Consider the following 12,097-nt stretch of genomic DNA (forward strand, 5'->3'; position numbering starts at 1 on the left):
GGTTTCGTTTCCCGGCGGCGCAGCAGCAGCAGCCGCGGGGGCCGCCCACCTTCGGGCACTCCGCCCCGCCCCTCGCAGGCCCCGCCCCCCGCGCACGCGGCAGCGCAGCCGGGCTCTTCTCTGCGCCTGCGCGTCTCTGCTCCGCTGCTCGCTCGCCCGCAGCTGCCGCCATCGTGATGGAGTCCCCGGTGCCCGATGCTGCTGCCGCCGCCGCCGCCGCCGCCCTCCGGTGGGGCCTCGACGGGCCGGAGCTGGAGGAGGAGGAAGAAGAGGAAGAGTCGGAGCCGGAGGTGGGTCGGCGGGCGGAAGGGCGGGCGGGCGGGCGGGCGAGGCGAGGCCCGGCCCGGCCCTGGGGCAGCCAGACCCCCCCTCCCCTCCCCTCCCCTCCCCTCCCCTCCCCACCCGCTGACCGCCCCCCCCCTTCCTCCTCTCTCTCCCCGTCCCGGCCTTGCTTCTGCCAGGAGCGGGAAGCTGCTGCTGCCGGCCCGGGCCAGGCCCGCCGGCGAGGAGGAGGAGGCGGCCGCGGGGACTTCGCTCCTGGGTTTGTCTTCGCGGAGAAGGAGGCCTTCGCGGGGCCCGGCGGGGGGGCCTGGGCCGAGGTCCTGGGCCAGCTCAAGAGCCAGGTAGGAGCGGGGCCGGGGGGGGGGCGGCTGCCGCCCTGGGCGCGCATGCGCGGGGGGTCTCTTCCGCCCGCCCGCCTGCCTGCCTGGAGAGACGGGCTGGACGGGGCGGAGGAGGAAGCGCCGCTGGAGCTGGGGGGCGACTCCTCTGGGCGCTGCTCGCTTCTGTCCCCCGACAGAGAACAGCCACCAGTCTGGATGAGAAGATCGCCACCGTCAGGAGGAAGCGCCGAGCTCAGGTGAGACACCCCCCAGGGGTGGGGTGGGGTGGGGGGCACCCCCTCCTCTGGGCACCCCACCAGCAACACTCTCCTTGGGTTGCCCCCCTTGCATCGGGCGGAGGAGCGGCAGGTCGGTGCGGGCCACATGCAGCCCCCCCCCGCATTGTGGCAGTCTCCGGTCAGGGACTCCCTCGCGGGGGGGGCTGCTATGTGGGGCAAGAGCTCTGGGGAGCAGTGCTCTCTCTAAGATGTTGTTGACTGCAACTCCCAGAATCCCCAGTCAGAAGCCACTGCAGCTGGGCATTCTGGGAGTTGTAGGCCACAGCATCTGGGAATCCCACTTAGAGGGAGCACTGGAGGGGAACGCATGAGAAAGTGGGGGACAGAGAGGGTTTGGGCTCAAGACCCTCGTGTCTCAAAGTGGTCTCCTTCTGTGGTGACTCTTCAGGGAACTCTAAGCCATTGTCTGGGACGCGACAGTATTGTGGTCCATGAATGTTGCAGAGGGCGATTGGGCAGAAGAACTTAATCGCTTTCTCCTAGGAAAAGCAGACCAAACAAGGGGCAGTAAAAGATGCTGGGCAGCCGACATGTGGGGACACGGACAAGGTGAACACTGGAGGCAGCGAGGAGGAGGAGGAGGAAGCGGAATCTGAGGACTTCTCCGCAGACGAGAGCATCTTTGCAAAAGCTGGTAATGATGGCTCTGTGTGTGTTGGTGTGGAACTGGGGACAAAGATTGCAGGTGTGCGTCTGATGCGTCCTGGAGCTGGCCTTCCTTAGAACATCGGGCATACGAGGGCGAGAAAGATGCTCTGCTCAGTCTATCTTCTGTCTTTTAAAAATCCACGTGGACAGATTCCAGAGAGGTAGCTACGCATCTTAGCTACTGTAGCGCGTAACCACAAGGAGCGCTGCTAGAGATGTAAATTTATTACTTTTATTTTTACATCTTATATCTCGCTCTTCCTCCAAGGAGCCCAGAGTGGTGTACTGCATACTTCGGTTTCTCCTCACAACCACCCTGTGAAGTAGGTTAGACGGAGAGAGAAGTGACTGGCCCAGAGTCACCCAGCTAGTCTCATGGCTGAATGGGGATTTGAACTCGGGTCTCCCCGGTCCTAGTCCGGCACTCTAACCACTACACCACCATAAATGTTTATTCAAATTTTCAATGCACAAGTTTATGCCAGCTTTTCAGATACATTGTTGTAAAGTATGAATCCTTTAGTCAAGATCCAATACTAGTCCAGCACAAGAAGGGAGAAGAAGAAAAGAGCTGGGGGGGAAACCCAGAGGTGCATGTGGAGGAACTCTTACTGGTCCCATCTGTGTGATACCTTGTGTAGAGGAACTTCAGATCCCACTAGCACTGTGATATCAATTCTTTACCACTATCACCAAGTAGATTTTTCCTTTATATGGCTAGATCTACTACAACAGCCTTTAGGGAGGAGAACTGGTCTTGTGGTAGCAAGCATGAATTGTCCCACTTTACTAAGCATAATCCACCCTGGTCTGCATTTGAAGGGGAAGCTACATGTTGTGAGTACTCCGAGATCTTCCCCTTAGGGGATGGGGCTGCTCTGGGAAGAGCACCTGCCTACATGCTTGCAGAAGGTTCCAAGTTCCCTCTGACTGAGGGAACTGAGAGAGATTCTTGCCTGCAACTTTGGAGAAGTTGCTGCCAGTCTGTGTAGACAGTACTGAACTAGATGAACCTATGGCCTGATCCCAGAGCGGCTGTAGGAAAGGCCCACATTTGACTGGCCACTAGAGCACGCGCACCGGGTATTTCCTGTCCCTTCCGGCCGAAGAGGACCCAGGACAGCAGGGAGGTGTGCTCTGCCCCGACGGACACTTTCAAAATGGAGTGCTGGCAGGGGAAACACCCCAGTGGGAGGGGTAAGGGCACCGCCCTCCACCCTTAAAGGTATGGGCCCCCCCGCCTTCGAACTGATTCGTAGGTCCTTGAAAGGGTCTCCAAGAGGTTCGTGCACATCCCTACTTGCCACCAGGTAGACTGGAGGAACCCTCGGATGAACCTCCCTTGCTCTTAATAGGCGGCAGCATTCACAATGAAGCAGGCAAGTGTCTAGGGCAGGCCCTCCACAACAGGCCCTTGCAAGGGGGGGCACTCAAGGGCCTGATTGTGAACGGGGTGGTTCTGGACCCAGTGGCCCATTGTTCCCGTTTGGGACTGAGCAGTCCAGTGATTTAGCTCCTGGGCAAGGGGCTTGAGCACACACGGATGCTCAGCTGGGGAGGCTCTGTGGGGCAGCGGAAGGCTGCGTGGGCCACCAGACTGCTACGACTAGGCTTCAGCCAAGCTCTGAACCAGAGATCAGGCACTCAGATTCTGGAGTCGCACTCATTCATAGGGTTTGCTCATGTGTAAGGTCCCAAAGGGTGGGAGAGGTTGTAGCTTACAAGGTGGACAAAGGAGGGAACCTCCGCTGTTGGGCTAGGAGAGGGTGTGGGTGTGTGTGGGTGGTAGTGGCTTGTTAGCCCTGCTGGATCAGGCCCAAGGTCTCCCTAGCCACTGGTTGACTCTGGAAAGCCCACAGCCGCAGGGTGAAAACCCACTCCCTGTCTTGCCATCTCTCGAAGGCTTTGCTCCCCTGGCCCTGGAGGGTGGCCTGCAGCCGTCCAGTCTAGTAGCCACTGATAGAGCTGTCCTTGAATTTGTCTAAGCCCTCTTTAAAGCCATCCAAGCTGGTGGCCGTCACCATGTCACGTGGGAGAGAACTGCGTACGTTTTTAACGGTGCGTTTGAAAAAGTACTTCTTTTTGCCAGTCCTAAATTTCCCAGCCTTCAGTTTCGTGGGATGGCCCCTGGTGTTCGGGTGATGTGTGTGTGTGTGTGTGTGTGTGAGAGAGAGAAGGGGGGGGACTTCTTGCTGCCCACTTTCTCTACACGAAGCGCAATTTTATATGCTTCAATAAGCATATAAACCTCCTCCTTAAATTGCTTTTTTTCTAAACGAAATGGTTCTAGATGACATTGCCTCGCTTCATTAGGAAAGTGCTCCGGACGGCCTCTGATCCCTTTCAGAGCAAGCACAGAACTTACCCTTGTGCTGAATCCACACCACTGGTTTGGAGTGCCAGATGTTGACTCCATCCCCCAGCTGCAGTGGCATTTGGCTGGGGATGCTGGGAGTTGTAGTCCAACGACCTCTGTGGAATGCCTTGTTACAGGGAATCCTGGTAAAAACTCAGACGACAATTTAGAGCTGTCCTAGGCAGCCTTACACTCCCCCAGAAGGAATGGCTGCACAGTCTGGGGGTCCGTCTCTGGCATCTCAAATGGAGGCAGTGGCTAGGAGGGCTTTCTGTCAGCTTTGGCTGATCCATTGGCTGTGCCTGTTGCTTGAAGTAAGTGATCTTAAAGTAGTGGTACACATGCTGGTAGCCTGCAGGCGTGCGTCTTAAAAGAACGGCATTGGCTATGGGTCTGCTTCTCAGCAGTATACAAAGTGCTGGTCATCCATTACAAAGCCCTAAGTGGGGTTGGGTAGTTCAGAGTACTGAAGAGAACCCCTAATCTGGGGAGGTCCCTCTCTAGTTGCCATCGGCTTGTCAAGTGGGGATTCAGGGCCAGGCGGTGGGACATGCGCCCTGTTGGCATGAAAGCCTGGCCTTCCCTGTCGGAGGCACCTTTTCAGGGAAGCTCTTCTTGAAACGTTATACTGTGTTTACATGTTTGTCTTGGCTTTGTGGTGTATTTTTACTGTGTAAGCTACATAGAGATTTGAATCCTGGCGGTATATTAATGTGTAAGATAAAAATAATTCCCCCTTTGGCTAGAGAGAGGGCGTTTGGCCCAGGGCTCTCTTCTGTGTTGCCATCTCCCTGTCAGGTTTAGGTGCTGGGAAAGATGTGCTGCCGAGTCTCGGGGGGCCGAATCTTCCACTCGGAGGCGGAATTTGAAGGGAGCTCCAGTCCGTTTGGTTTAGGTGCCACAGGACTTGCTTGTCCCCGTAGCCTTTGCTGCTGAACAGAACCAGGCCTGAGCCCCTCGGGTGGCATCTTGTGGCCGAGAGACCTCCAGCTCTTTGGTTGTCTCTTCACAGATACGCTGAAGGTGAAGGAGCGGCGGAAACGGAAGCGAGGCGGAGAGGAGGTGAGCGGAAGCCCAGCGCTGGCTTGCCAGGGCAGAGGGGAGGGGTCTCCGCCTCTCATGTGGGTCTGCTGTGGGTCTCCTTTGCAGGAAGAAGCCGAGCAGTTCTTTGGAGAAGATGCCTCGCAGTATGACGACAGCCTCTCCTTTCAAGACATGAGCCTCTCCCGGCCCTTGCTGAAGGTATCTGGCTGCGGAAGGAGGGGGTGAGGGTGGGGCTGGCTGGGGGGGGGGCAGATCTCCCCCCCCCCGTTGTCAGGCTGCCATGGCCAAGAGCTGAAGTGATGCCTAGGACCTGAAGGCTTCTCCTGGCCTCGTTCAGGACCCCCCCCCCCCCCCCCCCGTCCAGGAGGCGACGGGCTGCTTCGTGCCTACGCACTTGGGGACAGAGTTCCACCAGAGCAGGTGGGCTTGGGAAGGCGGCCTGGTGCTCAGGGCCCCTGGCTGGCCCTGCAGTTGCGTGGAACCGAAAAGCAGCGAGAGGCTCACGGAAGCGGCTGGCCCTTGCGTGAGGCAGGCACCTCTGGGGACCGCCGTGGGAGCAGCTCTGAGCCTGGCCAGCGTTGCCAGGGCAGCTCCTCACACTCCTTGCAAGGCGGGGCGGGGGGGGGGCTGGGTGAGAAGAGGGGAGACTGCTGGCCCCCTTGATCTGGGCCCCTGCCCCGAGTCACCTCACTGCAGGTGACAAACTCCCTGGGCGGGGGGGGGGGGCGGGGGCGGCAGGGCCTGCATTTGCACAGGGTTCTTCAGCAGCCCTCTGGGGCTAGGAGGGGGCCGCGTTGCTGGAGGAATGCACTCCCCAGAGTCCCAGGCGCCGCGTAGGACTGGCAACAGGGGCGGGCCAGGCGGGGTGGGCCACCGGTGGTCCGTGCAGCCCTTCCTTCCCTCCCTCCCTCCCTCCCAGGCAGAGGCAAGGGGGGCTTGGCTGCCATCCGCTGGGTGGGGTCAGCCCTTTCCCTCGGCTGCCTGCGCCTCCGCAGCAGCGCAGAGGGGTGCTCCCTGGGGGCTGTTGGGTGCCAGCTGGGTCTGCCCGGCTCATGCTGGCTCCTGCCCCTCTGCTGTGCCTGGCAGGCCATCACCGCCTTGGGCTTCAAGCAGCCGACCCCCATCCAGAAGGCCTGCATCCCCGTGGGGCTGCTGGGCAAGGATGTCTGCGCGTGTGCAGCCACCGGGACCGGTAAGCAGCCGGCTGGCGGAGGGGAGGGGCCCGGGGCGCCCGGGGCCTGGATCCTGCCCGTGGCCTTTGCCTTGCAGGGAAGACAGCAGCCTTCGTCCTGCCCGTCCTGGAGCGCCTGATCTACAAGCCGCGGCAGGCCCCCGTGACCCGGGTGCTGGTCCTGGTGCCGACCCGCGAGCTGGGCATCCAAGTGCACGCCGTCACGAAGCAGCTGGCGCAGTTCAGCAGCGTCACCGCCTGCCTGGCCGTGGGTGAGTCAGCCGGGCGGGCTTCTTGCCTGGCCAGAGCGGCCGCCGGGGGGCTGGGCTGACGGCTGGTGCTGTTGCAGGCGGTCTGGACCTGAAGACGCAGGAAGCGGCGCTCCGCGCGGGCCCCGACATCCTCATCGCCACCCCGGGGCGCCTCATCGACCACCTGCACAACTGCCCGTCCTTCCACCTGGGCAGCATTGAGGTCCTCATCTTGGACGAGGCTGACCGGTGAGCATGCTGGGAGGGCCGGGGGGGTCCTTGTCCGGGGGGGGGGGGGGCGCCCTCCAGCGCCGGCTGACGGCTCCTCCCTTGGCCCTGCAGGATGCTGGACGAGTACTTTGAGGAGCAGATGAAGGAGATCATCCGGCTGTGCACTCGCCATCGCCAGACGATGCTCTTTTCTGCCACCATGACGGACGAGGTGCCGAGTGTGGCCCAGCCTGGAGGGGGGACACGGGCTGCTTGTGTGTGTGTGGGGGGGGGTGCCGGGGGGGGGGGAAGGGTGCGAGGGCTGGGCTGGAGCGGGCAGGCGGCTTCCGGTGGCCACCAGCTTCGCCGGAGGTGGGGTGGGAGGCCAGCCCCCCCCTGGCCTGTTCCGCGGGGGGCTGCCTGGCAGGGCGGGGGGTGATGCCCCTTCCCCCTCTCTGGCACAGGTGAAGGACTTGGCCTCCGTCTCCCTGAAGAATCCTGTCCGCATCTTCGTGAACAGCAACACGGACGTGGCCCCCTTTCTGCGCCAGGAGTTTGTCCGCATCCGTCCCAATCGGGAGGGGGACAGGGAAGCCATTGTGGCAGGTGGGGCCGCGGCTGGGGGGCTCCCGGGGTGGGGGGGGGGCCCGCGGCTGGGGGGCTCCCGGGGTGGGGGGGGGCCCGCGGCTGGGCCGCTGACCGCTCTCCCTCTGCTCTCCTGCAGCCCTGCTGGCGCGGACCTTCCCGGACCACGTGATGCTCTTCACCCAGACCAAGAAGCAGGCGCACCGCCTGCACATCCTGCTGGGGCTGATGGGCCTCTCTGTGGGCGAGCTGCACGGGAACCTCTCGCAGGCGCAGCGGCTGGAGGCTCTCCGGTAGGCCGGGGCGTGTCCGTAGCAGCCGAGGGAGCCGCCCCCAGCCACGGCTCTGCCTTCTCTGACGCCCCCCCCCCCCCCGATCCTCTGCAGGCGCTTCAAGGACGAGCAGATCGATGTCTTGGTGGCCACAGACGTTGCAGCACGAGGGCTCGACATCGGAGGCGTCCAAACGGTCAGTGTCCGTCCCGCTCCCCCCCGGCCCGCCCCCCGGCCCCCCTCCTCCTCCTCCTCCTCTCACCCCGCCTCTCCCCCCCCCCCGCTCTCTCAGGTGATCAACTTCACCATGCCCAACACGGCCAAGCACTACGTTCACCGCGTGGGGCGCACGGCACGAGCAGGCCGCGTGGGGCGCTCCGTCTCCCTGGTGGGCGAGGAAGAGCGCCGGATGCTGAAGGAGATTGTCAAGGCCGCCAAGACCCCCGTCAAGGCCAGGGTCCTCCCCCAGGGTAAGCGCCGCGGGGAGGCTGGGGAGGGGGGGGGGCCGGGCCAGCCCAGCCCAGCCCAGGACGGGCCGTGGGCAGAGAGACTCAGGGTCTTCCCCTTGCGGGCTCCCCCAGATGTGATCCTGCGTTTCCGGGAGAAGATTGAGAAGCTGGAGCCAGACGTGTCTGCCGTGCTGCGCCTGGAGCAGGAGGAGCGGGAGACGCAGCGCTCCGAGGCACAGGTGGGCGGGGGCCGGGGGGGGCGCCATCTTGTCCTGAGCTCCAAGTGGGGGGCCCCCTCCCACCCAGGTCCCCTCAGTCCAGGGAGAGGGAAACGGGCGCTGGCTGTGGGGTGGATCCTGAGCCCCTCTGACTCCCCCCCCCTTCCCCCAGATCAAGACTGCCAAGCAGAAGCTGGAGCCGGGCCCCCAGGAGGCAGCAGAGGGGGCCCCGCGCAGCTGGTTCCAGAGTCGGGAGGAGAGGAAGAAGGAGAAGCGTAAGGAGGGCCCGGTGGGGGGGGGCAGGAGGGGGGGCGTGGGGAGGGCTCCTGCCGGCTGACTGCCCGCTCCCTCCCTCCCCCCCCCCAGTGGCCATGGCCCTGCAGGAGTTTGACTTGGCCCTGCGAGGGAAGAAGAGGAGGAAGAAGTTTGTGAAGGATTCGCAGAAGAAGGCCCAGCTGACGGTGAGCAGCCCCCTGCCAGCCGGGGTGGGGGGCAAGCTTGCAGCTGGACCCCCTGGGGCCGGCCTGGCTGCCAGGAGGGCGCAGCTAGCCCTGGTGTCCTCTCTCCCCAGCCCGAGGAGCGCTCCCAGTTTGAGGTCGTGAAAGCCCAGATGTACGCGGAGCGCCTGGCCAAGAGGGACCGGCGAGCCAAGCGGGCTCGGGCCATGCCGGAAGAGGCCGCGCGGGGTAAGGGGCTCTGGGCCGGGCGCTGGCCTCGCCTCCCAGCCACAGGGCGCCCCCCCCCCGGCTCTGACTGGCTCCTCCTCTGTGTTGCCCCAGGCCCCCCCCCACGGCGCCCCAAGAAAGCCTCTGTGTTTGATGAGGAGCTGACCAATACAAGCAGGAAGGCACTGAAGCAGTACCGTGCGGGGTGAGTGTCCGGGAGGGGCCTGGACCTGGCCTCCCTGCAAGAGCGGCGGGGGCGGGCGGGCGGGGCGGGCGGTGGCTCTGCCAGCAGCGACCTGGATCCCTTCCTTCCTTCCTCTCTCCCTTGACAGGCCTTCCTTTGAAGAGCGCAAGCGCCTGGGGCTCCCTGGAAGGAAGGCAGGAGGCTCCCTCCAAGCCTGCGCCAGGTGAGGTGGTCTCGGCTTCCCTCCCCTCCCCTTCCCTCCCCCCACTGGCCCGGCGCCCGGCGCCCCCCCCCCCTCGGGAAGCCTGAGCATCTCTTTTCTTGTGCAGATACAAGCGGAGGAGATGAGGAGGCAGGCGCTCCCCGGGTGGACGTGATGGGTCTCTGCGAGCAGCTCTCCTTCCTGGCCACCGCAGGGCTCTGCTTCTGTGAACAGCAAGCTCAATAAATGGTGGGAAACACCAAGCCCGAGTGTGCCTTGCCCCGTGGCTTGCTCTGGGGCCCCTCTGGGGTCTGGCTGTGCACTTGAACCATCAGCGCCTACTGCAGAAAGGAGCCCTGGCGGTCCTCGCCCACGGGGTCACCCGTCACGGGAAATCCCCACTCGGAGCTTCCCCTTCCTGCAAACCAGAGCTGCTTCCCGGAGCGCCCTGCGGGAAGGAGAAGCCCCTGCAGGGCTGCCGTTGAGTCAGCTGCTGCTGCTGCTGCTGCTGCCGCCAGCAGAGTAGCCCCATCCGCAGGAAGGGAAGTCCCTCCCAGCTGGGAGACCGGAGCAACTGCTGCAGTCTGTTAAGACACGAGTTGCCTTCACAGGTTAGGCGCGACACGCTGCTGCTCCTCCCATGGAGAAAGAGCAGGCCTTCCCTTGTTCTCCTTGCCACCAGGTGCTGGCAGACGGGTTGGATGGAGAGACAGCCCCCCCCCCACACTCCCTCCCTGTCTGACCTTTCGTGTGTGTGGCCTCTTTATACCTTTCCCAGTATTTTTGTGTTCATTTTACTGCCCTTGGGTACATCTTGTTCTTGACAAGGACATTGTAGAACTGTTTGGAGAGATCCTTTTGGAGCTCCTCATAATCCGTTTTGGATTTCACTACCCAAGAGAGTTTGGTATCATCTGCACATTTGGCCACCTCCCTGCTTCCTCCTGCTTCCAGATCATTGATGAATCAATTAAAAAGCACCGGTCCCAGTACAGACCCCTGGGGGACCCTTGTTCTATGCTGTGCTGCTGGTCCTCAGTTAGGTACTACTTGCCACAGCACCCTTCAACCAAATGAAGCATCCACAGATGCCAACATCTGGGTCTGGTAGTGCCTCATGACGGTGGACACACAAGCCTGTTTCCATTCTTTGTTGAAACCCTAACCCTCAGAGAGGCACCGGGATGTTGCAGCGTGCAGAACAAGCAGGTGGCCTGGGGGTGCCTGGCCCGGTCTTCAGAATGCTTGCGCCTGCATCAAGGAGGCCAGGCCACAGCGTCCTTGGGGTTCCCAAAAGGCTCTGGGGAGCATCTCTTGCCCGAAAGGGCCTCCAGGCTCTGCGTTGCTGCCTGCTGGTTAGATCCAAATTGGTGGAGACTCCAGGAACAAGTTTTGCAGTCAGAGGGGAAAGCTCCGTGGAAACAAGGGTGCTGAGGAGGAGGAAATGCCACGGGAGAGCTAGTGAGGGGGAAACGGGCAGAGGGAGGCGGGGGAAGCCATGCTTGCGTCCTAGAGCCCGCTGGCCACCCTGGGCCATACAAAGAGACGGTTTGCCCCTCCCCATACCTTGCAGCTTGGAGCCATGCGAGGGAGGATGGCCATGGGTGTATCCGGACAGCCCTGCCGGCTCAGACCCAAGGAGGCCTGTCTAATCCAGCATCTGGCTTCACACAGTGGTCTGGCCAGATGGCCCTCCGAGGCTCACAGGCAAGAGAGCACGTCCTCGCTCCTGCTGTTGCTTCCCTGCGACTGGCACGGAGAGAGAGGCTGGCCTATAGCCCTCAGACTAGTAGCTGTGGCTGCAGAACTGGAGGGTAGGCCCAAAGTCTTGCCTCAGTTTAGCCAACTTGGCCTTTAAGTGGCAGGGGTGGACTTCTTTGTGAAGGTTACAGAGACGGGAACAACATTCTTAGGTTACAGATAAAACACAGTAGACCAGTTGTAAGGATTTGCCATGCACTAAACTAGACATCTGCCGTCAGGTGCCTAACACACAGTTCCCGGGCTAGGCCCAAGATCACAGGGGAGCACCTCATTTGCCCCTGGATGAGAACCCGATGAGGTCTCCACCCACCCAGAAAAGCCTCCGAGATCTCCAGGATACTCTTGTCTTCAAGAGTGTGGGTTTAGAGGGAATTCCCAAAAGCGTTCCCTATCTCCTCAGTCCAGCATTCTTCACTTTTGCACCTATATCAGCCTCACCAGGGGAGAGGTTTTCCTTCCACCCCATATGCAGGCAGAAGTGTTGTCAGACCCTTCAGGGCGAGTTTGCTCTTGCTCAGACAGCTACAGAGACGGACTCTCTATGAAGGTATCCAAACCCCTCCCAGCCATCCAGGTTCTTGGCTGTCCAAGTTGCGTATGTGTTGTGTGAAAAAGTACTTCCTCTTGTTGGTCCTAAATTTCTTGGCAGTCAGTTTCATGGGATGATCCCCAGCTCTAGTGTTAAGCATCTTTACACTTGCTTGCAGTGAACTGCATTTGCCAATATGTCACCCACTCACCGTTTGGAGATATGCTTTTGGAGCTCCTCACAACCTCTTTTGGATTTCACTATCCTAGTTTGGTGTCATCTGCAGATTTGGCCAGCTTGCTGCCTACCCCTACTTCCAGATCATTTAGGAATAAATTAAAAAGCACTGGTCCATCAATTTGCCTGGAACAGACGTTAAGCTAACTGGCCTGTATTTTCCCAGACCGCCCCTGGAACCCTTTTTTAAAATTGGTGTTAGATAGACCTCTCCTCCATAGGAAGCTGCCATATACTGAGTCAGACCATTGGTCTATCTAGGTCAGTATTGTCTACACAGACTGGCAGCGGCTTCTCCAAGGTGGCAGGCAGGAATCTCCCTCAGCCCTGTCTTGGAGATGCTGCGAGGGAGGGAACCGGGAACCTTCTGCTCTTCCCAGAGCGGCTCCATTCCCTGAGGGGAATATCTTG

The 12,097-nt window shown here is 61.3% G+C and overlaps 1 protein-coding gene across 1 annotated transcript; it reads left to right on the forward strand.

Moving 5' to 3' along the window:
• Window positions 1–92: 92 nt before the first annotated feature.
• On the forward strand, window positions 93–9,425 carry DDX27 (DEAD-box helicase 27). The gene is made up of 21 exons (XM_053245804.1): window positions 93–290; window positions 462–623; window positions 800–859; window positions 1,385–1,535; window positions 4,918–4,967; window positions 5,055–5,147; window positions 6,036–6,141; window positions 6,219–6,392; window positions 6,470–6,620; window positions 6,714–6,813; window positions 7,046–7,187; window positions 7,306–7,459; window positions 7,553–7,634; window positions 7,731–7,908; window positions 8,020–8,126; window positions 8,278–8,380; window positions 8,472–8,566; window positions 8,677–8,791; window positions 8,885–8,975; window positions 9,103–9,177; window positions 9,284–9,425. Exons 1-21 carry the CDS (start codon window positions 177–179, stop codon window positions 9,300–9,302), a joined length of 2,322 nt encoding a protein of 773 aa, XP_053101779.1. The 5' UTR covers window positions 93–176; the 3' UTR covers window positions 9,303–9,425.
• Window positions 9,426–12,097: the final 2,672 nt, after the last annotated feature.

This window comes from Hemicordylus capensis, chromosome 4, assembly GCF_027244095.1.
Source record: "Hemicordylus capensis ecotype Gifberg chromosome 4, rHemCap1.1.pri, whole genome shotgun sequence".
NCBI lineage: Eukaryota > Metazoa > Chordata > Lepidosauria > Squamata > Cordylidae > Hemicordylus > Hemicordylus capensis.

Bases quoted from the DNA above. Each gene is read 5' to 3' on its own strand.
- DDX27 (XM_053245804.1), top strand. From the start codon at position 177: ATGGAGTCCCCGGTGCCCGATGCTGCTGCCGCCGCCGCCGCCGCCGCC. The intron at 624-799 runs GTAGGAGCGGGG...GTCCCCCGACAG, and splicing joins TGGGCCAGCTCAAGAGCCAG to AGAACAGCCACCAGTCTGGA. The intron at 8,381-8,471 runs GTAAGGAGGGCC...CCCCCCCCCCAG, and splicing joins GGAGAGGAAGAAGGAGAAGC to TGGCCATGGCCCTGCAGGAG.